This window comes from Carcharodon carcharias, chromosome 15 (genome assembly GCF_017639515.1).
Source record: "Carcharodon carcharias isolate sCarCar2 chromosome 15, sCarCar2.pri, whole genome shotgun sequence".
Classification (NCBI taxonomy): Eukaryota; Metazoa; Chordata; class Chondrichthyes; order Lamniformes; family Lamnidae; genus Carcharodon; species Carcharodon carcharias.
Genome location: NC_054481.1, coordinates 124100181 through 124126863, shown reverse-complemented (window position 1 = coordinate 124126863; position 26683 = coordinate 124100181). Strand labels below are relative to the sequence as shown.

Sequence of the window (26683 nt, the reverse complement as noted above, 5' to 3'; positions counted from 1 at the left end):
GCAGGCAGTCTCAATCATTCAGCAAAGCTACAGCCTTCACCTTTCGCTCAATCTCCCAGCCACGAGCTGAAGGTTGAGAAAGGTTCAGAGGCTGGACACTGGGACTTTCGGTAACAGACTCTGACAGCAGAGTTAGAATATTAGGAGCAGCATGTCGTTATCCCATACAGGAACCTTGTTATGAACAAGTGCTGATGCTATTTTATAGAAGACCATAATCGCATTCTGCATTCAGCTGCAATGTCGAAACTAAACAGGGACTTGAAGGAGAAGGTGTTCATGTGCTGGTGTGCATGAAGGGGTCAAGTGGAATGTACACTACACCCTGAGGTATAGCGTCCTTTTAAGTTGGGAAATCCGAGCACTTCCAGACCTATGGCTTCCTTTTCAGAAAGACCGTTCCCTTCGGGTAATGTGACTTTATCTCTATGTTACTGTGGAGCCCTTAAGCACAAGTGCTGGGCCTTCGGAGCTAGGGTTACAGAACATTCCATCAGTTATCCTGGTTAAATGACTAGTTAGCTATTTGAGAAGAGCAAAAAGTGCTTTGTTCTAGGTGCGTCATCATCAGGTGGCCTTTCATTGTCGCTATCGAACTTGGGAACTGTGAAATTGTGAAGAAGCGCTTGCAATAACTGTTTATGCAGGTTTTGATATAATTCATACTTTGCTGTCACTGTATCCAAAGCAACAAACATGCTGGAAATCTGAAATTAAAACAGAAAGTGCTGGAAAAACTCAACAGGTCTGCGGAGAAAGAAACAGAGTTAACGTTTTGATCCCGTATGACTCTTCTTCAGAGCAATGAGATTTTGAAGCAATTTTTTTTGTTTTTATTTGAGATTTCCAGCATCTGCAGTATTCTGCTTTTATTTTGGAATTCGTCAACACGTCTTTCCCCCTGTCAAGATTCAACAGGCATACACATCTCTTTCTCATCCCCAACGTTTCTTAATATTATGTAGTGCAGAAGAAAACAATGAAATATTGCTTTTAATAAAATATTTACCAAATAATAAACCATCACTATCTCCTTCTTAGGATCTCTGAAGATTATCATAGCAATAAAGAGTTTAGGTGAAAACAAATGTCACTGTAAACTTTAAAAAAAACCTTATCACAATTAATTATTCTATGGGTGAATGCATTAGCATATTTTGCACAGCAAGATCCCACAAATTGTAATGGCATGAGTGGCAACGGTGGAGGGATGAATGCAGCTTCCTGCTTTTCTTCATATTGTACCACGAGGTATTTTAACATGTGCCTATAAACAGATGGGAGCGCAGCTGAACATCTCATTTAAAGGACAGCACCTCTGACAATGCAGCACCCCTTCAGTTTTGCACCAGGATGTCATCTTAGATTGGATCCTTAAGTTCTGAAGTGGGGTGGTGGAGGGAGCGGGTGCAGGGGGCATTGAACCCACAACATTTTGATTCTGAATGTAAGCAACTGAACAAGCTGGCATCGACCAGCTGCTCCTTTCTTCCCTGTAGTGGCCCAGTTATTCTAACATTAATCCTTAAGAAGGGACAGATTAGGCAAGCTTGCTGCGTCTTTGGTGACTCAACGCATTCCTAAATATTGGCAGAGCATTCAATAGGTTACACATTAACCCCCCTGAAGTTTAGACTATCCACAAACTGGTACCAGAGTCTGACAGATACCAATGACTGGCAAATAGGGTTACAACTGATTGTCTATTGCTCTTGTATGTTATCTCAACTATTATCTCAACTATTGTTCCACATGGTTCATTGTGTCATTCGAACCATTCAATACAAAAGTAATTCCTTCCTACCTGTCCATAAATTAAGAGCTGTGTCTCTTATTTTCTACCTTGACAAATATTTTATCTACTTTTTGCTGCCCTGAAGATCAATCTCTATCAAGATGGCAAAAGGATGTTACAGCTGCTCTCAGTGAGAATGGGATATGTCCCGCCGCTGATGACTGTGCGAGGGATACACCTAAATGGAAAGGCAGCAATAAACCCTTTAATCGGGTAACTTAACTGAGACTCGCAGTCTAGGTTCACACTGGAATATGAAGTACTGGAATCTGCCTAGTGGGTGAGCTAAGAAATACAAGCGAAGGGCTATCTGAGTGAGCTGGCTGTGCCTACTCAAACCCCTGACTGACATGAGGGCATCTCTTGGAAATCTGGGCGTAGTGGTCACTATGGCTGGGATTTTCCATGCCCACTGGCGTCGGGCAGGTTCGGTGGCGTGACCGAACAATACGGCGAGAAGGTCAAAAGAAACGTTTCGCGATGTTGCGAAAAACCAGTATGCGATCGTTCACTCAGCTGATTGATGGCGGGCTGCCTTCCCTGTCATCAGAAGTCAAGAACCACGTTGTAATATATCTGCATATCATTATCAGGCCAGCCCTCTGGACACATCCCCTCCCCCACCCCCACCCCCGCTGGTTCATCTGCCCATGTCGGCGGGAAAACACACTGATGTGTTTCACAACAGCGTATATAAGGCGTGCATTTGGCGGGCTGCACTTTACTAGGGGCTTACCTTGCTTCGGGCAGCGCTCGCAGTCAACAGCGCCAGGCTTCATAGACAGCACCACATCACTTTTAGTGGGGCTCATGGGCAGGTCCCTACCTACCAGATCAGCCACTTGTGGGAGGCTTTTCAACAGCTGCAGGGCTAGGCCTTGCTTGGGGGAAGGGGAGAAGTGGCCTCAGGCAAGGGAAGAGGCTGCAGGGTGAGAGCTGTCCTGGGGAAGGAGGGTATCCCAGGGTGTGTGTGTGGGGGGCACATGTTGATCTGTGTAAGTGGCCTCAAGATGGTGAGGGTTGAGGAGGCAGCCTCCAGGGGAGATGAGGCCAGATGGAGATGTGAGGGTATGTGTGAGAGAATGGGTGGTGATGTCTCTTGAGCTGGCAGTGAGTGAGATGCCAGTGAGTGTGTGATGGGCTTGAGTGTGTGAGTTTAGAGTGATGAGATGGTTGCCATACCCTGGCTACATGGATGGGATCATTCATCCTCTATCTGCATTGGATGGCCAACCTCTTCTGTGCAGCATTGGCACTGATCACCACTGCCATTGCCTACCAAGCCGGAGTGGTAATGTAGCTGCCCCTCCTGCAGACAGAGCAGGGGTACAGCACATCACAGCGGCCCCCACAGTGTCCAAAAGGCACTCAAGGGCTGCAGTCTTCTTGCCTTTTGGGGCCATGTCTTCTTTGCTGCAGTCCTGGGCTGGAAGCACTGAGCGCGGCTACACTTTAAATGTGGTGCCTGGCGTAATGAGGTGGCGAGGTGGCAGCGTGGCAGGTGAATCGGAGCCTGCCATGGAAACGGCGTGTTTCCTGGGAATACATAATTAATGAGGCAGGTTTGGGAAAAGCTGCCATTGTGGCTGGTGGGTACAACGTTGTTTTTCCTCCCCACTACCATGCTTAGAGCAAATCTACCCTATGTTCATATCGCAGCCTGAACAGGTTTTTGTCCAATAGGTAAAGAATATTGTACTGGTGACAAATGTTGCACCCAAGTCCCCAATATATTCTCCCATTGCACAAAGGCATTAAAATATTAACATTTACCCCACGTCCTAAGGATTTTGTTTCCTGGGGGTAGGTTTTGCCACCTTACAAGGGAGTTTTGGACTTAACTGCTATTGTAATTCTTGCACTATAGTTACTGAGGAGAAAGAACCATGTGTTGCATCAAAGTCAATAATTGTGCATTGGTTAATCATCATTTCATTTTACACAGCAGAACTCCCTGGGACAACACACTAAAAATGTTGATCTGAGGACATTAATCCTGAACCGACCAATACAAGGAGGTGAAAGGACTCGCATTGATTCATTGGGCAGCATTATCTGGATATCAGAGGCTAAGTTACAGCATTTACCTTTCCAGGTACAGCATTGAGACCCATGTCAACAATATCATGCTAAGGTAGGCTTGTCAACTCTGGTTGGACATGTTCCTGGAGGATTGATCCACAACCTAGCTAACAGCCCTGACCAGTCAAAGAGCTTAATCGCTAATGTGTAGAGACGCCAGGACAATTCTGGAGAGCGGGCCACCCATCTTATTCTTGCACTAGGGTCTTGCCTTGAAAATATCATCAGAAACATTTGCTTTAATCAGTTTCTGTCCTTTGACACAGCGTGACTGTTTATTCAATCTCTGTTAGCTCAGCTGCCTTAATAACCAATTGCAAGGGCGGCCATTTATTCAACAGGGTATTCACCCAATGATCATCACCAAAATACTTAGCAAGGAATGTTGACTAATACTAGATGCACCTTTTTCATATTAGCATATTTACATGCCTGAATAGTTTGCATACAAATAATTTTATAATCATAGAAGGTTTCGGGCACAGGAAGAGGCCCCTTCATCCAATGTGCCAGTGTCAGCCGAGAAACATGTCACCCAGCCTAATCCCACTTTCCAGCAACATAGCATTTAAAATAATGGATAATAAATATAAGCTTTGCTAAAGTTTTTCTCTGGTCCTCTCCAGCCCCACAGCCCTCCGGGATCTCTGCACTTTCCAATTCTGGCTTCCAACCCCTCTGATTTTTAACGGTCCACCATCGGCGGCTGTGCCTTCAGCCCCTTAGGTCCAATACTTTTTAGAATCCCCTCCAAAAATCTTTCCATATCTCTACCTGTCTTCCCTGCTTTAAGGCGATCCTTTTGACCAAGATTTGTCCTAATATCCCCTTAGATGACTCTATGTCAAATTTTGCTTGAAAATGCTCCTGTGAAGCATCTTGAGATACTTTACTATGCTAAAGGCACTATATAACTTCAGGTTGCTGTTGTTTGTTGAGGATTAGCATGATGTCCTTGTACCTCTGGGATCTCGATTTACAACCAGATACAGGTTTATTGGCGGAAGGTCATTATTTTCTAGTTAGCCATTAATACCTTATCTCAGATGGGTTCGAGCACATGCAGTGCAATTAGGCCACAAGGTAAAATTGCCTATGTGTTGACATTAGTTGGCATGAAGTTGTCAATATCCATCCAAAAGTTACAGGATAACTGCAGTATGAAACAGGAAGATGTCACCCTTTTACGCTAGAGAGTCCTCTTCTGAAGTTGAGGTTAGCCAACTCTCCAGGATTGGCCTGGAGTCTCCAGGAATTGAAGATCTGCCTGCAACCCTGGAGAAAAATCACTGGGGCATTAAAAAATATTTTTTTTTATCTTTTCTTTGAACATTTCTCTTTACCAGATATAAAAATATTGAAAATGGAAAAAGAAGGATGACAGTCAAGCATCATCCAATTGGGTAATGAGTTTTTTTTCCTTTTTGTTCATGGGATGTGGGCATCACTGGCTAGGCCAGCATTTATTACCCATCCCTCATTGCCCTTGTTTAGAGGGCATTTAAGAGTCAACCACATTGCTGTGGGCCTGGAGTAAGCCAGATGATCTTGCTTCCCTAAAGGACATTAGTGAACCAAATGGGTTTTTACAACAATTAACAATGGTTTCATGGTCATCATTAGACTTATAATTCCACCATCTGCTGTGGCAGGATTTGAACCCAGGTCCCCAGAGCATTATCCTGGGTCTCTGGATTATGAGCCCAGCAACAATACCACCATACCATCACCTCCCTGAGTCCTTTTGCTTTTCAACTGGGGTAGGAGGGCAGTACACCACAAGGATGGATGTGTTGGCCAACAAATGGCTGGAGTGTGGGAGCTAGTCATGTGATGAAACCTCCAGGACTACGTTTAATCACAGTTGGTAACCCTAGTTGAGACAGAGAAACCAACAGATATTATACTCATCTTGGAGTACTTGATGCCTGAGATACAAAATGTATTTCATTCCTTAAAAAGGAAACCCTTTATTTTTCAAAAACAGGGGCTGTACATGAAAGGCAGCTAAATGGAGTTGAGGAGCAGATCAGCATGATCTAAATCATTGGTGGATAAAGCTCAAGGGGCTGAATGGCCTACTTCTGTTTTTTATGTTGCTAATTAAATTATTTTGTGCGCAATTTTCCCTGCAGGACCAACACGATCGTCTTTTGATTCTCTTTCCAACAACGCTCCTCATTCTGTCTGAAGAAGACCACACCTTACATTATAAGGTAAATGTTACTCACAACAAGTACAATTATCTTCTGAGGGTTTCTGTTGTGCCATGTGTTAAAGAGGTTTTTCCAGTGCTGTCAAAATATCAGCCATGTGCCCAGTCATTTTTACCCAAAGAGGATAAATTTGCAAGCCATCAAACTCTAAATGATTTGTTTCTCTTTTTCTGCACAGGATCCCAGTTCTTTAAAGCTCTGGAGCTACTTCCCTAAATAATTCCCTTCCTCCTGCAGCTTGAGGGCTTTTAAAACCTAGACTAGTGTCAATTCATTCCTGCTTCTTGAATTACTTCAGCTGCTCTGTTATTCTTTTAACCTTGGTGCTGTCCTGTACTTCAAGACTTACCCCTTCACCTTGCCATCTCAAAAATATCCAAGAGGGGGTCACAGAATAAGCAGGGTTGAAAATGGCAAGATTATAACATTGACAAGACATGGCTGAAAAAAAGTGACATGTCAAAGCTTTTTGTCTTGCACTCATCAAGACACTGCAAGAATACCAATGTAAGGGGGGAAACAACAATTTATGCTGTATGTGAAGAGAGTGCAAGTCAAAAGTTTCAACATGTCTCTTTTTACAGCAATACTCAAGTTCTGTGCTACCAGGCGACTAATTGACAAGATACTGTATCTACCTGAACGAGGCAGAGGAGTATAAATGAACTGGAGCAGCTCAGGCTGTATAATTTATTGTCTTTTCGTTGTGTTTGCTAACAGGGTGAGCTTCCGCTTAATGCTATAACAATATTTGAACAGGATGAATCTGACAATGATCCAAATACATTCTTGATAGAAGGTGAGTGCAGAGCAACTTATCCATCCAAATAACAACTTGCATTTGTACAGCACCTTTAATGTAGCAAAATGTCCCAAAGCACTTCACAGATGTGTTAGCAAACAAAATTTGATGCCTATCCGCATAAGATGATATTAGCTCTGATGGCCAAAAGCTTGCTCAAAGGGCTCTGTTTAAAGGAGCTTCTTATAGGAGGGGAGACAGGTGGAGAGGATTAGGGAGGGGAGAGAGGTGGAAAGACCAATGGAGGGGAGAGAGGTGAAGAGGTTTAGGAAGGGGAGAGAGGTGAAAAAGTTTAGGGAGGGGAGAGATGTGGAGGGGTTTAGGGAGGGAATTCCAGAGCTAAGAGCTCAAACATCTGAAGGCACCACCACCAATGGCAGAACAAAGAAAATTGGGGATGTGCTAGGGACCCAAATTGGAGGAACACAGATATCTCGGAGGGTGTGGGACTGGAGGACATTACAGAAATAGGAAGGGGCGAGGCCATGGAAGGATTTGGAAACATGGGTGAGAATTCAGCACAAAGCAAATTCCAACTATTGGTTTGTATATGATGCAAATATGAAAGCATGCATCTTGTGCAGACATGGGGTAGCAGTGCGAGGGGCATGTAGCAGAGGTAGAATGTCTGGCATTTGTGGGTGTGGGATTATTGAGATTTGTAAGAAGGGATGAGAGGGGCAAGGCTGCTGTTGTAATTGGAGAGGACGGAGATTTTCTAGCCTTGGTTTATGCCTCACCCATATCATTTCCTGAGGGAAATACCCTGATTCTCAATGAATAAATCTCCAGCATGCCGATCCATCCCTGACACTACTCAGACCTGGCTGGCTTTACAGATCACATCTCCCATTCCTCTTCCTTTGTGCTCAGAGGGTCAAAATAGCCCATAGGGTATTTAACAGTCACAAGCTTAACACATCGACCAGCTAATGGCCCTGCAGCACATTCCCAGGTATTGAAGGTTCTGTTGATTACCATTGGACAGGTCGTGCTTCCATGTTCACTGTTTCTAGTACTTTATATTCCAGGTAAAATGATCAACCAAATCATGGTGACCTCCAAGAATAGAACAGCTCACCAAAACTTAATACATCACCTGGATTCCGCAGGGGCCACAGTTCAAAGAGCTTCTCTGATCAATAAAGGACACGATTACAAACACTCTCCAGAGTACAGAGATCAGGTAGGTACAACTTACAATGTATACAAATAACTGCAACATCCAACAGCAGGAAAGACTGCAAAACATCAAGGGCAGTTTTATTAAAATAAAATTAGAGACTTTCTTGCATCTTTTTGTGCAATGACATGTGCCTTTGAGTTCCTATATTGTAGCATTTTCTCACATTCTTGTAAATGACATCAGAATGTATTAATTATTTGCTTGTAACTTTGCTCCATTGTTGTCAGAGAACATTGAGGCATTTGCACGAAATCGCTTTCTCCATAATTTTAGCAGAAACATTCGCCCCTTGGCACTAACTGGGTTAACCCTTCGGTTAAATGGCAGACAAATAAACATCGTACACATGCATTAATCATGGGCCCGCCGCTGTTCCCAGTCTGCCACTTCATGGTTGTTGCTTGCCATTACCAATAGTTAGAACTCAGTATCTCAGGAAAAAGGAGAATTGAAAAGAAACATATATATCTTCCATTTAATGCAAAGTCATTTTATTCGGTTGAGCATTGAGTTGCGTCCCTCCATTGCGTGATTACAATTTACTGGACAATTCAATCTTTTCTACGCACAGAATTGACTTTGAATGATAAGGAGCAGATTGTATATGTTACATGAGATGGGAGTGTCAATGAAAGATGGGACTGAGGGACATTAATTTTACTCCCAATGGCAGTTTCTGATTGCATACGTGTCTGTGATCTAACCCTAACCATTGACAAAATCTGGGTTTTCTTTTTGTCTCTCGTTGATTAAAACATCCATTAATTGTAGTTTGCAGACAAGCACGACCCTTCGTTAGAATCACACAGGCGTGGGAACAGCCCGGCGACAGTGTATGGAGTATTCACATTCCCCCAGAAACCAGTCGAAATGATTTCAGTTTCGGAAGACCTACCCACGCCGGTTACCGAGAATATGCTGGGTCCACTCAACTCTCCTGATTATGCTGAGCCTTACACACCTCCCCCAACGAAGCTCTTTGCACCAGCCGAACCTTTAAAGCTTACTTCGGTAAGCGATGTCTTATTCAATAGAATGTTACGAGATTATTTTTGCTTAAATATTGCCACCGGTTTTTTTTTTTAAATTTAAGTGAGAGATTATTGACAAGGAAAGGGAGGGAGATTTGTAGTTATTACATATCACCTCTCTTGGAAGCAAACTAAAATCTTTTGTATACGATGAATTACTTTAAAGTTTATGGGCTGTTAAATTGTAAGCAGACGTGGCAGCCACATTGCATTTACAGTGGGCACAAGTGAAATCAGTGACCAGTTATTCAGTTTTGATAGTTCTGTTTGGAGGAGGAACGTTAGTTAAGATATTGGGACGGCTCTCTGCCATTGACTGATTCACCGTCTCCCTAAATGACAGGTAGAAACAGACCTGGCCTTGGTTACACACCTCACCCAAGGGAAGGCATCTCTAGTGATGTGGGCGTTAGAAAATGCCTCTTGACTCAAAATAGGTTTAGAATAATAACGACAATCAGGGTTTAGCGATAAAGACATTAGGGGATTTCACAAGACAATTGGACCCTGGGCTGCAAGGGTTCTGGTACTATCGGGGTGAGCTGGACCTATTGGTCAAAAGTTCCTCTTTGATCCCCTGATCTGCCTGAGGTGTGCCTGCTCAACTCCTCTGTCATACATTACAATTAGAGATATAGGATGGAGATTCCGCTGTAAACAGTTACTCCTGCATTGCATTTGCTTAATGATCAGTGTTATTAACTATTATAGAAGAGAATGTAAGGCCAAGCTTGATATGTACACTATTAGGTGTTAAAGAGTCTCAGTGATATGAATGACCTGTATTTATTTCAGTCTGCGGGAAGCGCAATTCTTCACCTTTGTCCATATGTGGAAGCAGTGTGAGATTCTCAGGACGCAGTCTCCTTTTGTCCATATGTGGAAGCAGTGTGAGATTCTCAGGACGCAGCCTCCTTGCCTTGTCCCACCTTCCAACTTTAACTTCAGGAAACTTAGTTATTACTGAAAATTGCTTGTCACCGGGTTATGCAAGAGCCCTTTACAGCTTTGGAATGCAGCCAGTGCGTCCTGGGAGTGGGTTCTCTCACAAAGATGTAAATGCAGGTCCAATTTGTACATAGAAATGTTTCTTTGATGGTACACAAAGAATTACATCACGTCAACAGCACAGGAACAGGCTTCTGGTATTAATGCTCCACATGAGCCTGCTTATTTAGGATGGATTATTTTAAACAACTGAATTCTCTTTGTTACTGTAGATAAAAGCAAAATACTGCAGATGCTGGAAATCTGAAACAAAAACAGAAACACCTGGAAAAACTCAGTTACTGTGTTTGGTAAAACAAAAACAGAAACAGAAATACCTGGAAAAACTCAGCAGGTCTGGCAGCATTGGCTGGAGAAGAGCACAGTTGACATTTCGAGTTCTCATGACCCTTCAACAGAATGGACCTGCTGAGTTTTTCCAGGTATTTCTGTTTCTGTTTTTGTTTTGGATTTCCAGCATCCGCAGTTTTTTTGTTTTTATCTACTGTGTTTGGTATTTGGTTTTGTGTGCCTTGAGGTTTGTTGAGTTGCCCTGAAATATTGAAACCTTGTTTGTCAAATGAGCTGCCATAAATAGTTCTTTCACTTATTTCAGATGGTTAACAGTCGAGATCCATCAAAAAAACACCAAGAGCAAAGTATTGGGACATCAGGATCCAGTATCTCCAGGTTATCTCTTGTTTCATTGCAGCCTGGCAGTACTACAATCAGCTATTGTTCACCTAGTGATGAAATCTTGAATAACCCTCTGTCTCCAACATATGCTGTACCTTATATTCCGTTTAAGTTACAACCAGCCCCTCCTGCAAAACCTCTTTGGCTTAGAAAGGTAAGCAATACTTTGCCAGCACAAGAACAGAACTGGGCAAAAATTATGTGGCTTAGGACTTGAAGATAGGATTAAGGAAACATCAGACACCTGAGTGTATTATTAAATATATCAATCTTAGAAAAGTCCTATAGTATTGCAATTAGCTCTGCGGTGATGTTATAGATTCGAATTACATGGTGCAGCATTAGTAACAAACACGTTAATTTGCTCATCTTAAATTCCTCTGTTAGTTTGAGCTAAATGATTTTAAACCTTTCTTAAAATAGAAAACCTGTGAATGTGTGAACATATTAATTACTCATTTATTCCACAGGGCAGTTGGCAATGTTGGTTCAGTTGGCAGCATTTTTGCCCGCTGTGTCAGGATGTTGTGGGCTGAAGCCCCACTTCAGTGCGTATAATACAAACATACAAAATAGGAGCAGGAGTAGGTCATTCAGCCCCTTGAGCCTGCTCCACCATTCATTAAGCTCATGGCTGACCTGTCTGTGTTTCGAGTTCCACATTCCCATCTAACCCCGATAACCTTTGATTCCTTTGCCTAACAAGAATCTATCTACCTCCGCCTTAAAGATATTCAGTGACCCCCACCTCCACCGTCTTCTGAGGCAGAGAGTTCCAAAATCGCACAACCCTCTGAGAGAAGATAAATTCTCCACATCTGTGTCCTATAAGAGTGACCCCTAATTTTAAAACAGTGCCCCCCTAGTTCTGGACTTACCCACAAGAAGAAACATCCTTTTCACAGCCACCTTGTCAAGACAATTTAGGATCTTTTATACTTCAGTCAAGTCACCCCTCACTCCTCTAAACTCCAGTGGTAAAAAGCCCAGCCTGTTCAACCTTTCCTCATAAGACAACCCACTCATTCCAGATATCAATCTAGTAAACCTCCCTCAGCCACCTCCGACGTACTTACATTCTTCCTTAAATAAGGGGACCAAAACTGCACACTGTATTCGAGGTGCGGTCTCACCAATGCCCTGTATAAATGAAGCATAACATCCATTACTTTTATCTAGGCTGACACTTCAGTGCATCCCTGAGAGAGGCAAGGACACAGTCAGGCTCAGCTGTGATGCTAACCACAGTTGAACAGCCCACGAACGCCACCCCCCCCCCCCCCAAAGTAAAAAGGTTGAGCTAGTGCCCAAAAAGCCACAGGCGTCAGCTCCTTCAGAAAGGGAATGAGGGAGAATTGGAAAAGCCCAAAGTTAGCAACAAAATCCTGACATGGCAAAGTTTACATTTGAGTTGATGCCAAAGGGGATAGGGACGGAAACTGGACTTATCACTCCTCACAACGGCGCCAACTGACAATGTTGCATGATTGGGAGATAGGGAGAACTCAAAAAGCACAACAGGACCATTTTTAGTTGCATTCTTTCCCAGATGTGAATCAGATTCACCAGCCAATACTTGTGATAAACACTGACTATATTAAGTGATTTTTTTTTTAGTATAAACGCAGTTCCGGTTATGGCACAGACTGCAAAATCTTTGTAAAATATGGAGCATGAATAATTTCATTCCTTTCAGCCCGTGTCCAGGCACAATTCTTCACCATTACCGGTCAGAGGGGGGGATCAGAATGTACCACTGCGAAAGACATTTGCCTTGTCACAGCCACCAGCCCAATCCATTCACGGCTTCGGAAAGAATCTCGGCTCATTTACAGCCGGTCACTGCGATGTGGCTTTGTCACCGGTATATGCTGAGCCTTTTGCAGCTGTTAAGAAGCAGCTCGCCCCACCGACAGTCAGACTTTCTGCTACAGGCGTAAGTACAGTTCAAATGCATATGTACCTATTGTAATAAAAGCAGAAAATGCTGGAAATACTCAGCAGCACCTGTGGGGGAGGGAGACAGAGTTTGGATTCTGATGAAAGGTCACCGACCTGAAACACTAACTCTGTTTCTCTCTCCGCAGATGCTGTCTGACCTGCTGAGTATTTTCAGCACTGAGGGAATTTGAGTTCAGTTAGTTCATAAATTTGGAATAAAAAGCTAGCATCAAGAGGTGGACATTATGAAAGTACTGGATTGTCATTAAAAATCCATTGATGTCCTTTAGGGAAGGAAATCTGCCATCCTTACCTAGTCTGGCTTACATGTGACTCCAGACCAAAGCAACATGGTTGACTCTTAACTGCCCTCTGAAATGGCCTAGTAAGCCACTCGATTGGGCAATTAGGGATGGGCAATAAATGCTGGCCTTGCCAGTGGCGTCGACATCCTGTGGGTGAATAAAAAGAGTACAACATTCCAGAAAAACTAAGAATCCTGCCTCAGCAAAGAGCTCAGTAATAACTTTGAATGCTTCCAGCCAAAGGACAACAGGAAATGGTTTCCCTATGTGCAAACATTCAAGGTGATGTTGACACAACATGAGTGCAAGCCATAGTTGCGTCATGGTATAATTAACAGGTGCTTCAGCATAATACTAAGTTTCTCACGGTCTTTCATTGGCTAAAAAAAATGTTACAAACAATGTGTCATCAAGATACTAACTTGATGATGCGTTTGTGTATAAGCCTTTGAGTAACAATTAGAAAATAGGCTTTGGTCTGGACCTGGGGGACTTTCAAAGTTTGGAACACATCTACAATGTGGTTTGATTTGATGGTAATCCTACCCCCGCCGGCCCCGTCTACTCGCTACGAGCTTTCCGCACAATGTCACCCAGTTCCGAGCAATAATTGAACAAATTCAAAACTCGATCCAGCAGAAAGACAGTAATCTCACCTGGAGGGGTTACAGGATGAAAAAAAGAACTTGCATTTATGTAGCGCCTGACCTCAGGATGTCCCAAAAAGCTTTACCGCCAATGAGGAGCACTGTTGAAATGTAGCCACTGCTTATCGCAGGAAACATGGCAGCCAATTTATGCACAGCAAGCTCCCACGCACAGCAATTGAGATTGTGGCCAAATAATCTGTAACTGATTATCGGCATGGGGCTCGGAAAATAGCAACCTCATTCAGTAGGGGCTACTCTTCTGAGGGTGGGACTGAGTATATTGTTGAGGTAATGTAGAAGGAGTCTGCATCTGCTTTTGCTCTGAGAGGTCATGATGCTAACAATCTGCAACTGAGGGCTTCGTTCCTTAGCGTTAACCTCCTCCCCCCCAAAAAAATTAATAAATTAGGAAAAAATAAATCATTAAAAAAGACAAATGAAAATCTTTGTTTCTATTTTCTTCAGCCTTTCGGCAATCAAAATGGTTCATCGGCAAGAGACCAGTGGAGTAACACACAACTCTTGGCGCTGGAATGCTTACCCCGCTCTTCTCTGCCGTCAAGTTCTCTATCAGGGAGCAGCTCCTGTTCGTACCTGGACCAAAATCACTTGACCAACCCTCTATCTCCACCATACGCCGAACCATATCTTCCTCAGCAGGTGTCTCCTGTTGAGCGTTTCTGGATTAGAGAAGTAAGTATTGTACTGGAGTGTGGTTAGTGCGAATGCAATCACTGGAACAAGAGCATTCTAAATAAAGGGGGTACCATTTCAAACAAATGCCCCTTAACCTACAATGTAAGGTTGAAAGGGCGGAGTCTGTGGAGGGGCCCTGGTTGGGAGGCGGCTGGGCTGGTTTTAAGTACAAGGGGAAAATCCTCTGATTTTTGCAGGTCTTCCTTGCTTGTTTCAGTGAAGTTGTTCTATGCTGGGGGTATCCTGACTAAACTGGACGGCGAAAGAGTCGACTGGACTCTGTACCTGTCATACAAAGGTCATAGGAAAAAAACCCTTTCTCAAGAATAGACTGACATTACCTCCCACTGTTTGCGTGTTTTCCAATGGTGCCTTGCCCTATATGTGTGTCGCATATATAAGACAGCGATGGCAAATACCTCACACTTTACTCTTATCTAGAAAAATCTTTAATAAATTGTTCAAGCTCATCAGTGACAAAAAAAAAATGACAGTGTAAAACAGTGCAATCTAATATATTCCTTCAATTATTATTCCTGGATAAATTATTGTGATTTCTGATATAATTCATATAAATTATTATTCATTCTAATAGAAGCAATGCTAGGAACGTAGGAACAGAAGTGAGAGAATCATGGCTGATCGATATCTCAATTCTTAGTCTATTGTACGCTCTATGGGCTGGATTTCATGGGGAGTGTATTGCTTGTCTCACTCGAAACCCCAACCCACTGCAAGTGTTAGCTGGCCAGTTGATGCACCTAAATGAAGCCTGCTCTGCAGTCATAGTACGCTGCCGGTGGGCTGAACGAGCAGAGAGTGGGACTTCCACCCCTCAGTGGGAGGAAGTCCCGCTCTCGAGAGATTGGATGACAGCCTTAGCAGTCCCTGCAGAGACAGAACTCAGTGGCGAATAGGCCTAAGAGGAATAGCGACAGTGCCTGGGGTGAGGTAAATCCTGGGCTTTTAGGGCGGGAAAGGATCTGGCAACCTATAGGGAGGGGAAAGAGGGGTGGGGGGGTGGTGAGAGGGGACCAAAGGGGGTGGGAGTGTGGATATTGGAGGCCAAGCGGGGAAGAGCAAAGGGGAGCGGGGCGGGAGTCTTGGTGGGGTGCCTCCGATGCACTCAGCTTGTACCCCCTTCTTTCTCGCCTCTTAATAAAGCAGCCCACCCAACAGTATTATGGTGTGGCCAGCGCTTTACTCATATCAGTTGGTAACACGCTCAATTGACTCTTAATTACTTATTTAAAAATGGCAGGCGGGCTGCCGATTTCGGCACCTGCTCACCCACCGTGTTTGGGAGGCGGGCAGGGCACCCCCCCGCCCCCCCATATTTTACCTGCCTCCCCCCACCAAAACGATGCCCAGCTGGGTGGGAGGGAAGGGCAGCACCATAAAACCCTACTAAACATCATACTTTAGCCCTCAAAAAGAGAATCCTGTGGAACGACAGATTTATACATTCATGCTCGTTACTTAAAGTACCTTTTTTTTTTGCAACCCGTAACAGTATTGCTGAGCTGAACCATCCCTTCTCTTTTGCAGGAAGTATCACGGAGAGGAAGTGCTGATATTACTGTGCAATGTTCAAAAGGTACATAACCCCTTTTAAAAAGCAAATGAATAGTTTTACCCCAAGGGAGTAGCTGTCTTCAAACCCCCCCACCCTCCAATAGGATGGAGATCTTCAGATGGGTTAGAGACTCTCCCTAGGCAGGGCTGGGGAGATGGTGGTGATGTCACTGGGCTAGTCACCCAGAGCCCCAGGCTAACGCCCTGGAGACGCGGGGCAGGATTTTCGGGTTGTCAGGCCAGACGCTCAGTGCTGCTGGGGTGAGAGATGGGAGGAGGGCGAGCGCCGGTGCAGGGGAGTGCGCAGTGAAAGCTCCCTGAAGGCGGAGAGTTACCTCCGGGAGCTGAAGTATTTTGAACCAACGAATAAAGTTTTTAAAATTCCGGAAAAAGTTTCCACACAGCGGACCCACGTGTAGGTTTGAAAAATTCTGCCCGCAAATGTTTATTTTTATTCTTATTTAGTGCCCGTGCATGAGGTTACCTCAAAAACCCAGAGGCCGTATGGTTGACTTGCCCTCCCGCCCACCGTAAGGTGAAAATACAGGTTAATTAATTGATTAGTGACCTTAATAGGCCTCTTAATTGCCAGTGGGCGTGCTGCTAACTCTGGCACATGCCCGCCAACTGAAATATCGCGCGAGTGCACGATGATGTTGGGATGCTCGCCCGACATCATCACACGCTATTTCACACTCGGGCGTGTCGGGCACGCGCTCACAAGCTGAGCAGAAAATCCTGCCCATGGGTTCAAATCCCACACGGCAGCTGGTGGAATTTAAATTCAATTAATCGGGAATTAAAAGCTAACCTGAATAATGGTGACCCCAAGACTACGGTCGATGGTTGTAGAAACCCATCTGGTTCACGCGTGTCCTTTAGGGAAGGAAATCTGCTGTCCTTACCCGGCCTGGTCTACATGTGACTCCAGGCCCACAGCAATGAGGTTGACTCTGAACTGCCCTCTGAAATGGCCCTAGCAAGCCACTCAGTTCAAGGGCAATGAAGGATGGGCAACAAATACTGGCCTTGCCAGCGATGCCAACACCCCTGGAAAGAGGAGCAAATTGGGGTTCTGCCAGTGCCTATAGGCTGGGGTCCTCTCCGTGATCAGGCACTCTGATGCCATCCAGAAATGTCATTGACTCAAATGGCTCTTCAAGTGACCTTCCATCTTCCTGAGGCTGACGAAACAAGTGCCGGGAAACGAGGGGCAATGGAGGGGGGTGAGGAGGTGCAAGGTGGTGGGGGTGGACACATTCCACATGGGCATTGACAGCCCGACAGCCAGCTAATGAAACTTTTGGATCAATTTCTCAACAGCACTGAAGGCCAACCTATCTATGGGGAGCCCTTGCCTTATGTTTTCCATGGGAGAAAAAGACAACCGGCCATAATTCCCTCTATGCGCTAGTTTCAGGGCACTGGCTCAGCTGCTTATGTAAACCCGTGCAAGGGATAGTTTAACACAGTCAGGTTAGAACTGTTCCAACGTAGTGCGGCAAGAATTTACGTGAATTGGCGGGACAATTCATGATAGAACATCACCCTGATTCAAGTCAATCCGGCAGAATGATTGTGATCTAGTGATAAGGTGACTTTTGCCTTTGCTGTTTTTTTTATTGTTGCCATCGCTGTCAGTGTGGCTTATTGAAGCTTATTGAAGCTCATTCAATTTCCTCCCCCCCCCCCCACCCCGCCCACCGAGTTTATAGTTGCAGGAAGATCAAACGATTTAGTGAATGGTGTTGGTACAATGGCTGTGTTGTGAGGAGCAGAGTGACAGCACATTCCAGTTGTGGTTTCCTCGTTCCGAAGGTTTGGCATGACACACGGTCAGATGGCACTCTGCCTTGTAGACTGTACAAAACCAGACAGGAATGGCGTCCATAACTCTAGGACATCAGACAACTGCCCCACTAACAGGAAAACCAAATCAAATCTTTTAATTTGTACCTGCACTTGTCCTCCCATTCTGACCGCCCCCCCCCCCGCCTCCCCACCGCCCCACACACACCCCTGCTTGTCAGGTTAGCTCAGATTCACAACCTCTCAACTCTGAGTCAGAATGTTGTTGATTCCCAGTCTGGAATTTGCCTATGTAACTTTTTTTTAATGTTTGTTCCTGGGACGTGAGCATCACAGCCATGGCTAACATTTATAGCCCATGCCCCTGAGAACCATGTGGTGTCGCCCACTCCCCACCCCATCCTGCCCATGTGGTGTCGTCCACTCCCCACCCCATCCTGCCCATGTGGTGTCGCCCAGCCCCCCCCTACCCTGCCCATGTGGTGTCGCCCAGCCCCCCCCTACCCTGCCCATGTGGTGTCGCCCAGCCCCCCACCCCCACTCTGCCCATGTGGTGTCACCCACTCCTCTCACCCTGCCCATGTGGTGTCGCCCAGCACCCCCCCCCCACCCTGCCCATGTGGTGTCACCCACTCCCCCTCCATCCTGCCCATGTGGTGTCGCCCACTCCCCCTCCATCCTGCCCATGTGGTGTCGCCCACTCCCCCTCCATCCTGCCCATGTGGTGTCGCCCACTCCCCCTCCATCCTGCCCATGTGGTGTCGCCCAGCACCCCCCCCCACCCTGCCCATGTGGTGTCGCCCAGCACCCCCCCCACCCTGCCCATGTGGTGTCACCCACTCCCCCTCCATCCTGCCCATGTGGTGTCACCCACTCCCCCTCCATCCTGCCCATGTGGTGTCGCCCACTCCCCCTTCACCCTGCCCATGTGGTGTCGCCCACTCCCCCTTCACCCTGCCCATGTGGTGTCGCCCAGCACCCCCCCCCACCCTGCCCATGTGGTGTCGCCCACTCCCCCTTCACCCTGCCCATGTGGTGTCGCCCACTCCCCCCCCACCCTGCCCATGTGGTGTCGCCCACTCCCCCCATCCTGCCCATGTGTTGTCATCCACTCCCCCCATCCTGCCCATGTGGTGTCGCCCACTCTCCCCATCCTGCCCATGTGGTGTCGCCCACTATCCCCCACACTGCCCATGTGGTGTCGCCCACTCCCCCCATCCTGCCCATGTGGTGTCGCCCACTCCCCCCATCCTGCCCATGTGGTGTCGCCCACTATCCCCCACACTGCCCATGTGGTGTCGCTCAGCACCCCCATCCTGCCCATGTGGTGTCGCCCACTCCCCCCATCCTGCCCATGTGGTGTCGTCCACTCCCCCCATCCTGCCCATGTGGTGTCGTCCACTCCCCCCATCCTGCCCATGTGGTGTCGCCCACTCCCCCCATCCTGCCCATGTGGTGTCGCCCACTCTCCCCATCCTGCCCATGTGGTGTCGCCCACTATCCCCCACACTGCCCATGTGGTGTCGTCCACTCCCCCCATCCTGCCCATGTGGTGTCGTCCACTCCCCCCATCCTGCCCATGTGGTGTCGCCCACTCCCCCCATCCTGCCCATGTGGTGTCGCCCACTCCCCCCATCCTGCCCATGTGGTGTCGCCCACTATCCCCCACACTGCCCATGTGGTGTCGCTCAGCACCCCCATCCTGCCCATGTGGTGTCGCCCACTCTCCCCACCCTGCCCATGTGGTGTCACCCACTCTCCCCACCCTGCCCATGTGGTGTCGCCCACTCTCCCCACCCTGCCCATGTGGTGTCACCCACTCTCCCCACCCTGCCCATGTGGTGTCACCCACTCTCCCCACCCTGCCCATGTGGTGTCACCCAGCCACCATCCCTTAGCTAAAAGCTGCTTGTTTTCAGGCTGTGCAGAAAGAATCAGGACTTTTCACTGGTGCAGGCCCCAAAGCGCCGATTAGCTTATTGTGTGCCGTAATTTCATTGATTCTAGGAGTTAGTAGCCTTCATGGCGTAAGTTTTAAGGTTCAGGAGTCACTGATTACCCGAAACAGGCAGTCGAGAACTTATAAGTAATTTTAACGTAGTTCATCGTGTTTATTAAGAAGCAACAGTTTAGATATGATGCAATAGAAAAGGCATGTTAGGTGAGGGTGGCTTACTGGAGGACAGACAGATGGACAGTTGGCACAGGGGGTGTTGATCTCAGTAGCTTGTGACGGGCATCATTTTGCTGTCCAGCCAAATTGTTAGGGAATTCTTCCCCAGGTCATCCTCCATCTTCCCTGGCTCACCTTCCGCCTGAAGAGGGCGGCTGCCTGACAAGGATTCACCCCCCCTCTCCACAACCTCACCCCGACCCCTGACCCCTGATTCCTCTGGCCTCCGAGGGTCTGATAGTTTGGACCCAATTGGACCCAATGTCCAATAACTTGTTCGAACCATTCTAACCAATCGCTACAGGACAGGTACCCATGGTAATTGAGGGGAGGGAGCAGGGGGTTCACCTCCCCGCCTTATCCATCACTCTAGCTGAGGTTATCTTTTAGCTTATCTCACGTTTGTTAACTCCTGCCAGACAGCTGTTTAGATAAGAGGGTACAAGATGCTATCCAATTGATTTAGGAATGTCAATACAGAAGCCTGGACCAGGAGACCTTGACGTTCCCCTAAAATTCCGCCCAACGTTTCAGATCAATGACCTTTCATCAGGAGTGGGAACAGTTAGGGATGTCTTAAGCAAGTGAAATGGTGAGAGGAGGAAGGGGGATAAACCAAACACAAGGGAAGGGCTGAGATGGGGAGAAAAGCAGGAGAGATGTTCGTGATTCAGCCATTCACACCTCCTCTGGACACATCTTTTGTTTCTTTACCTGTAGCATTACCATTCCCTTTGGCCTTGCACCATTAACCCTTTTGCCATCTCACCTCTCCTGCCTAAACTAAGAGCAGCAGGTTGGAAAGGACTTGATAGTGCAATTTACTGAGAACAGTTCAGGTAATGATTGAAACCAGTTGCTGCTCATTACCCCAAACATGAAACCAAAAATTGTCAGAAATGATATTAGAATATAAGTAGTTAAAATTGCAACTTTTTAATGTTAGTGCTTCAAACTTGGGATAAAAAACACTTAGCATGTTTTTTCTGTCCTTTTTTCAGATGACTCCTCTGAATATTATGCAATTATACAGCTTTTAGACAGCTACCGAAAAGGTGACTTGTTCTCTATGTTATTGTATAGTTAATATGTCTATATTGAAAGTCCCCTTTAGTCATGGTTGTCAAAGGTTCAATTGAGCCATAGTGATCAAAAGGCCCAAGCCTAATCCCCAACCTAACCAGTTAGCTGCCTCAGGTCGGTCTATCCTCCAGTGTTAGAAATGGGTTCAATGGTTTATGGAGAGAAAATCTAGCCAGTGTTCCCAATCCTGATTCCAGTTCAGGAGTAGGTGTCAGGAGTGAATCTGTAATCCCAATGTGGAGCTACGCTTGCACAGAGCACAGTCCAGAGTATTGCGATGTTAATGTTATTGTCCTATTCCAACCTGTACTGCTGTAGAATAAGGTTCTGCTGCTGGAAACTGCATTCGAGGGCTCGGTAGGTGGGAGACAGGAATAATGAAATCACCTCTACTAGGTAATGGCTTGATAGCGATAGGCTATGATGCCCACCAGCCGAATAGTGTGCCCATACTCACAGCCTTTGCTGAAACACAAAGTATTACTTCTTGATAAAGGTAGAACCATTACCTTAAAATGAACTAGGTGGTGAGGAGGGGAGACGTTTGGAGGAGGGCAGAGAACATTCCTTGATATTCTATGGGAAATGGGCAAGACATTAGGTAAAAGTCCCTTCAGATCAGATTCAAAATTGAACAATCACAGTGTGTTTGACCCCTGCCCCCAACCCAAGTACAAACTAGAAGAGAAAATTTGATGGAATACAAATGTGTCCTGTCATTGTTGACAAAGATCTACTGGAAGGGTAAGGTGTCTCAAAAATTTGAAAAACAGGTGAAGCCTAGCCATTTCACACTGCTACTATGCAGTATCAACACAAGTGGCATTCTCCACTAACAGGATGCAGCCATCAAGCCAAAAAGATGTTCTGCTTATCACACAAATGAGTCATGTGGTATATGGATTTCAGTGCTGGTGTAATGCCAGGTATATATAGGCTATACAGCCCAACAGCTGATGGATCATAGCAAACTCAAAACATAGTGCCCAATATTAGATGTGATTCCACGATTGGACAACACTTGCTAAACAATCCCGACTGTGCTAAAAATTACCTGAAAAACAATTTAAGATTATCAGTCTGGCTCATTGTGTGGCTCAATCACGCATACTAGAAGCCACATACATTCACACACAGGGCCCTGTCCACACACTGCGCTTTTGTCAACTAACAAAAACTTGAGGGACAGCCATTCCCTGGTTCATTTACCATGGCAATGCCTTAGCCAATCAGAGTTGACCTGCCCTGGTTTGAAATTGAACATTAGCTTGACTGTTCACTATTCTCTGCTGCATTCTCCATGGTAACGCCTCTACCAATCAGAGTCCACTTGCCAACGAACCAACATTCTTTTCTTATGCAGTATAAATTGTTGTTTCCTTTACAATGGGTAATCTTGCAAATCTGTCCTGATGAGCGCATGTCTCTTTTTTCAACAATGTTTGTGTCTTTTTGCACAAACTGGGCTTGTATCCTTTGGAATTAAGAAAGCTGAGGGATAATTTGATCAAATTTTTCAAGAGCTTAACTGAAACAGATAGGATAGACCAAGAAACTATTTCTACTGGTTGGGGAGTCTAGGACTAGGGGACATAGTCCAAAAATTAGAGCCAGACCTTTAGGAGTGAAGTTAGGAAACACTTCTACACACAAAGGGTGATAGAAGTTTGGAACTCTCTTCCGCAATGGAAGGCCATGCTGGGTGACTTGTTTATTCTAAATCTGAGATTGATAGTTTTCTGTTAACTAAAGGCATTAAGCAATATGGAGCAAAGGTGACGGATTAAATCACAGATCAGCCATGATCTCAATGAATGATGGAACCGGCTTGAGAGGCTTAAGTGTTCTTCTCCTGTTCCTGTGTTCCCTTCTATGTTTAACCAGCTTGCTGGAACCTTTTAATTACACCATTGGCCCACCTTCGTAAAATCACCACATGACACTAATAAGACACTAAACATTAGAAACAGGCTGTTCTTCATTTTCAAACTCCAGGCGGATGTTTCCTCTTGTGGAGGAGACTAGAACTAAAGGGCACAATTTAAGATCCTTTTAAGATGGAGATGAGAATTTTTTTTCTCTCAGAGGGCCCCGTTAGTCTATTCAATTCTCTTCCTCAGAAAGCAGTGGAGGCTAGGTCATTGAATTTATCCAAGGCAGAGTTAGACAGATTCTTGATAGACAAGGGAGTCAAAGGTAATGGGGGGCAGACAGGAAATTGGAGCTGAGGCCACAATCAGGTCAGCCATGATCTTATTGAATGGCAGAGGGGGCTCGAAGGGCTGAATGGCCTGTTCTTTCTCCTATGTTCTATGTTCCTATGTTCCTAATAGATTTATCTGCTGGATCAGACCAAAACGCCAGTGAAAGAAGATTAAGACCTTGTCATAGACAAAATACAGATTCTTACCAATACAGTATAATAACTATGCTTTGCAGGGTAGTTTAAACTGTACCAGTGCTGACCAATGAAACAGTGAAGAAATGAGATGAGCTTTGTAGGTCCAAGGATAGTCTGATGCCTTAGGATTTCGCTGTGCAAAAATATTAACATACAAAGAGGTGAAGAGTTCATACAGAATTCCTTTTAACAGGAGTGATTTGAAACAGGTTAACACCCTGTCTGAATATTTCAAGCATCTGTGCATTAATAGTTGCAGAGTGTAATTATAGGGCCTTTGGTTTTCTCATAATGGTGCGCTGGGTTATATAGTGAGTCCTGTGGGGTGTATGTCACTGCACTCATCATTGTACTTACAAAGAATGAGAAAGGGCAGGACCTATTGAGGTCTAGACTTGGGGTCAGAGAAGCTTAGACTTTTCCAAAGTGGGTAAATACGAACAAAAGCAAGTAGATGTGAACCTGCGTAGTTCATATCAGCTTTGCAATTTGGTAAAGTTTTGAAGCTCATTAATGTTTCCATTCTATCATTAAGTCATTTTATAAATATTAGTTATAATGGGATGTGTACCAATAACAGGCTCACCCTAATCTGCACTCAGGGTAAATTTAAAATCCTATATTCCCAGCAGAGAGCCGTGTTTCAAGTGAGCAACAGGACAACAACACTGTAGCCCCAATTCTTTGCTGTCCCTTCTCCTTGCTGAGAGAGAATGGGATCAGCGAACTTATACCCGATTGTTTAGCCTTTGCTTCTTGAATGAACCAATTAGCTTTTTCACTCGTATTGTGGTTAAAATTTGTTAAAATCTATTTAACATTAACTGGAGTGGAGAATACAGAATTGTAAAGATGGGTTTTTTATCACCAATCACACAATGGGAAAAGGCACTTGCTGATATAATACTGAACTGTATGGACTAACAAACTCAATGTCCAAACAATGAGCGAAATCACTGCGGGGAAGGGGTGAGAAAGATGTGACCCAACCCAACCCTAATTCTTCTGTTGGGGTGGGGGCGGTGGTGGTTATATCTCCCATTTCCCACTCAATAATTGATGATGCCCCCAACATACTACTTCAATAGTCAATCCTTTGCTGGGTCATCTGATCTCAGGCATGACATCAGTTGAGGGGCTTAGCTACCACTGGCCTTGACGGTTTGGAGTCAGAGATGGGGAATGAGAATATTGGAATATAAGAAATAGGAACATGAGTAGGGCACACAGCCCCTCGAGCCTTCCACCATCATTCAATAAGATCATGGTTGATCTTCTATCTTAACCCCACTTTCCCGCCTTATCTCCACATCTCCTGATTTCCCTGGTGTTGCAAAAGAAAAATCAGCCAAGGCTCCCAGTCCCATGTTCCATTCAGTCACCTCTGCTGGAAGACGTGGATATGGTTAGCCTCGTCTCTGCCATCACCATGGTGACCCAGTCTAGACTTACATGTGAAGAATACCCCCTTGGGGGAAGTATTGGAGGGTTACTACCACCCGTTGACCCAAGAGTCAGTGCGAATAAAGGTGAGGTTGGTTCGAGAATGGGTGGGCAGTTTGTTCTGCCACACAGCAAAATTAAAAATTACCCCAGTGTCTTTGGGAAAGAAGGGAAGAAAAACATAGAAGATATTTTTCTTAAGGAAGTACTGGGTGTTGGGGGAGGGAAGGGGAGCTTTCTGATGTTCTCAGTACCTGGAAAAGTCTGTCACTTCCAAGGTCTCCTTTAGAATGTTTATTCATGGGCAAGGTCATAAACGTTTGGAAAGCTATTTGATAAACTTTCCATATCAGAGTACATTAATACAAATAAAAACTGAACTCATATTTCAAATGAAGCCGTGAAAGGATTTCTGTCAAAAGGAATGTGCAGCAGCCATAACTGTTTACAGGGTTTAACTCGGTGACCTTTACCTCTGCAGCCAAGAACATGAGTTGGTACAGCGACGACAGCAGGTTCTCCTTAACGTCGTCTGAACACACCTATGCAGAACTCGAGAGTGTCCAAGAAGACTCTGACTATGAGTTTTGGGATTTTGACTTCAAGCAACAAGACATCCCGGGTCTTGCTGCTCCGACCCTTATGAAGCTGTGTCAGCGGGGAATAGTTGATTCAAGGCTACAGGGCAGGGTGCACAGATGGTCGTGAATATCTTATAGGAACTTGTGCTTTTACCATATTTTTGGAATACTGTCCCATTTTGATGTTGGACTGGGGTATACCAATCCTGACTCGTGGTTTGCTCCCTGCCATTCAGCTCCAATGTCAATGTCAATGCTGCCATGCTTCAAGGAGAGGTTCAGAGTGTCTTTGAAGCGTTTTCTTTGTCCTCCCCTGGAACTCTGGCCATTTGAGAGTTGGGAAAACATGACCTGGAGGGAGAGACGGTTTTTGGCTGTCTGGACACAGTGTCCAGTCCACCTCCATCCTTCATCACACCCAGGTGAAGTGTTTACTTGAATTTTGCAGCCTGTGATTCTGGACTAGATAAAATGCAAAACAGTTACAATATTTGTGAAATAATTCATGATGTGAGCCGGTCTTATGTCATTTGTTTATGTTAATATTGTTATTGTTCATATTTTTAATAATATTTCTATTTGCTTTGCAAAACTAAATTGCTTAATGTTTAATGCAGTTTATTAAAGATGCATAAGAGGACAATGTGATAATCCTATCCAATTGAATATCATTCTAATAATTGGTCTGAAGTGCATTTGTAACAAATTATGTATACCTATTATACATTTTGCATTTTTTATAATGCTGAGCCATTCTAATGAAGCTTCCTGTGGTATTATTATTTTTGTGTTGGTTCTCATTTTTGTGAATCAAGGTTATAACAGAGAATCCTTCTGAGGCTAAGTTTGCTAACACACAATGAGGTGGAAGTAGGGCTGCAGCACTATCATCCCAAAACCCGCATCCTTGGCATTGTTAACGAGACTTTGTGCCAACAGAGGAGTGTTGGAGAACTTACCCCAATAATTAAAGTGTTATACTTTGTAAACTGGACAGTTAACCAAGCCATTCAGCTGGTCTAAACTGTTGTACTGTTTGGAGACCTTTGTATTCAGCAAAGGCTGTGACTATATTTTATTCTTTCATGTGATGCTGGCGTCACTGGATAGACCATCTCTAGTTGCCCTTGAGAAGCTGGTGGTGAGCCATCTTTTTGAACCGCTGCAGTCCATGTGGTGTAGGTACACCCACAGTGCTGTTAGGGAGGGAGCTCCAGGATTTTGACCCAGC

General features: G+C 45.2%; 1 protein-coding gene across 4 annotated transcripts in view; it reads left to right on the top strand.

Annotated features, from left to right (window-relative positions):
• plekhn1 (pleckstrin homology domain containing, family N member 1) overlaps window positions 1-26234 on the top strand; it is a 42641-nt gene extending 16407 nt beyond the window's left edge. For 2 of the 4 annotated variants that reach the window (XM_041205885.1, XM_041205888.1), the window contains 11 exons: window positions 3741-3890; window positions 6013-6093; window positions 6814-6892; window positions 7927-8081; window positions 8853-9092; window positions 10716-10949; window positions 12492-12731; window positions 14157-14384; window positions 15936-15984; window positions 20946-20999; window positions 25353-26234. In XM_041205885.1, the coding sequence (XP_041061819.1) occupies window positions 3741-3890; window positions 6013-6093; window positions 6814-6892; window positions 7927-8081; window positions 8853-9092; window positions 10716-10949; window positions 12492-12731; window positions 14157-14384; window positions 15936-15984; window positions 20946-20999; window positions 25353-25579 (1737 nt within the window). In that variant the 3' untranslated portion in view covers window positions 25580-26234. The remainder of the gene's footprint in view (window positions 1-3740; window positions 3891-6012; window positions 6094-6813; window positions 6893-7926; window positions 8082-8852; window positions 9093-10715; window positions 10950-12491; window positions 12732-14156; window positions 14385-15935; window positions 15985-20945; window positions 21000-25352) is intronic. The other 2 variants (XM_041205886.1, XM_041205887.1) reach the window with 2 other exon arrangements.
• The last annotated feature ends 449 nt before the right edge of the window (window positions 26235-26683 follow it).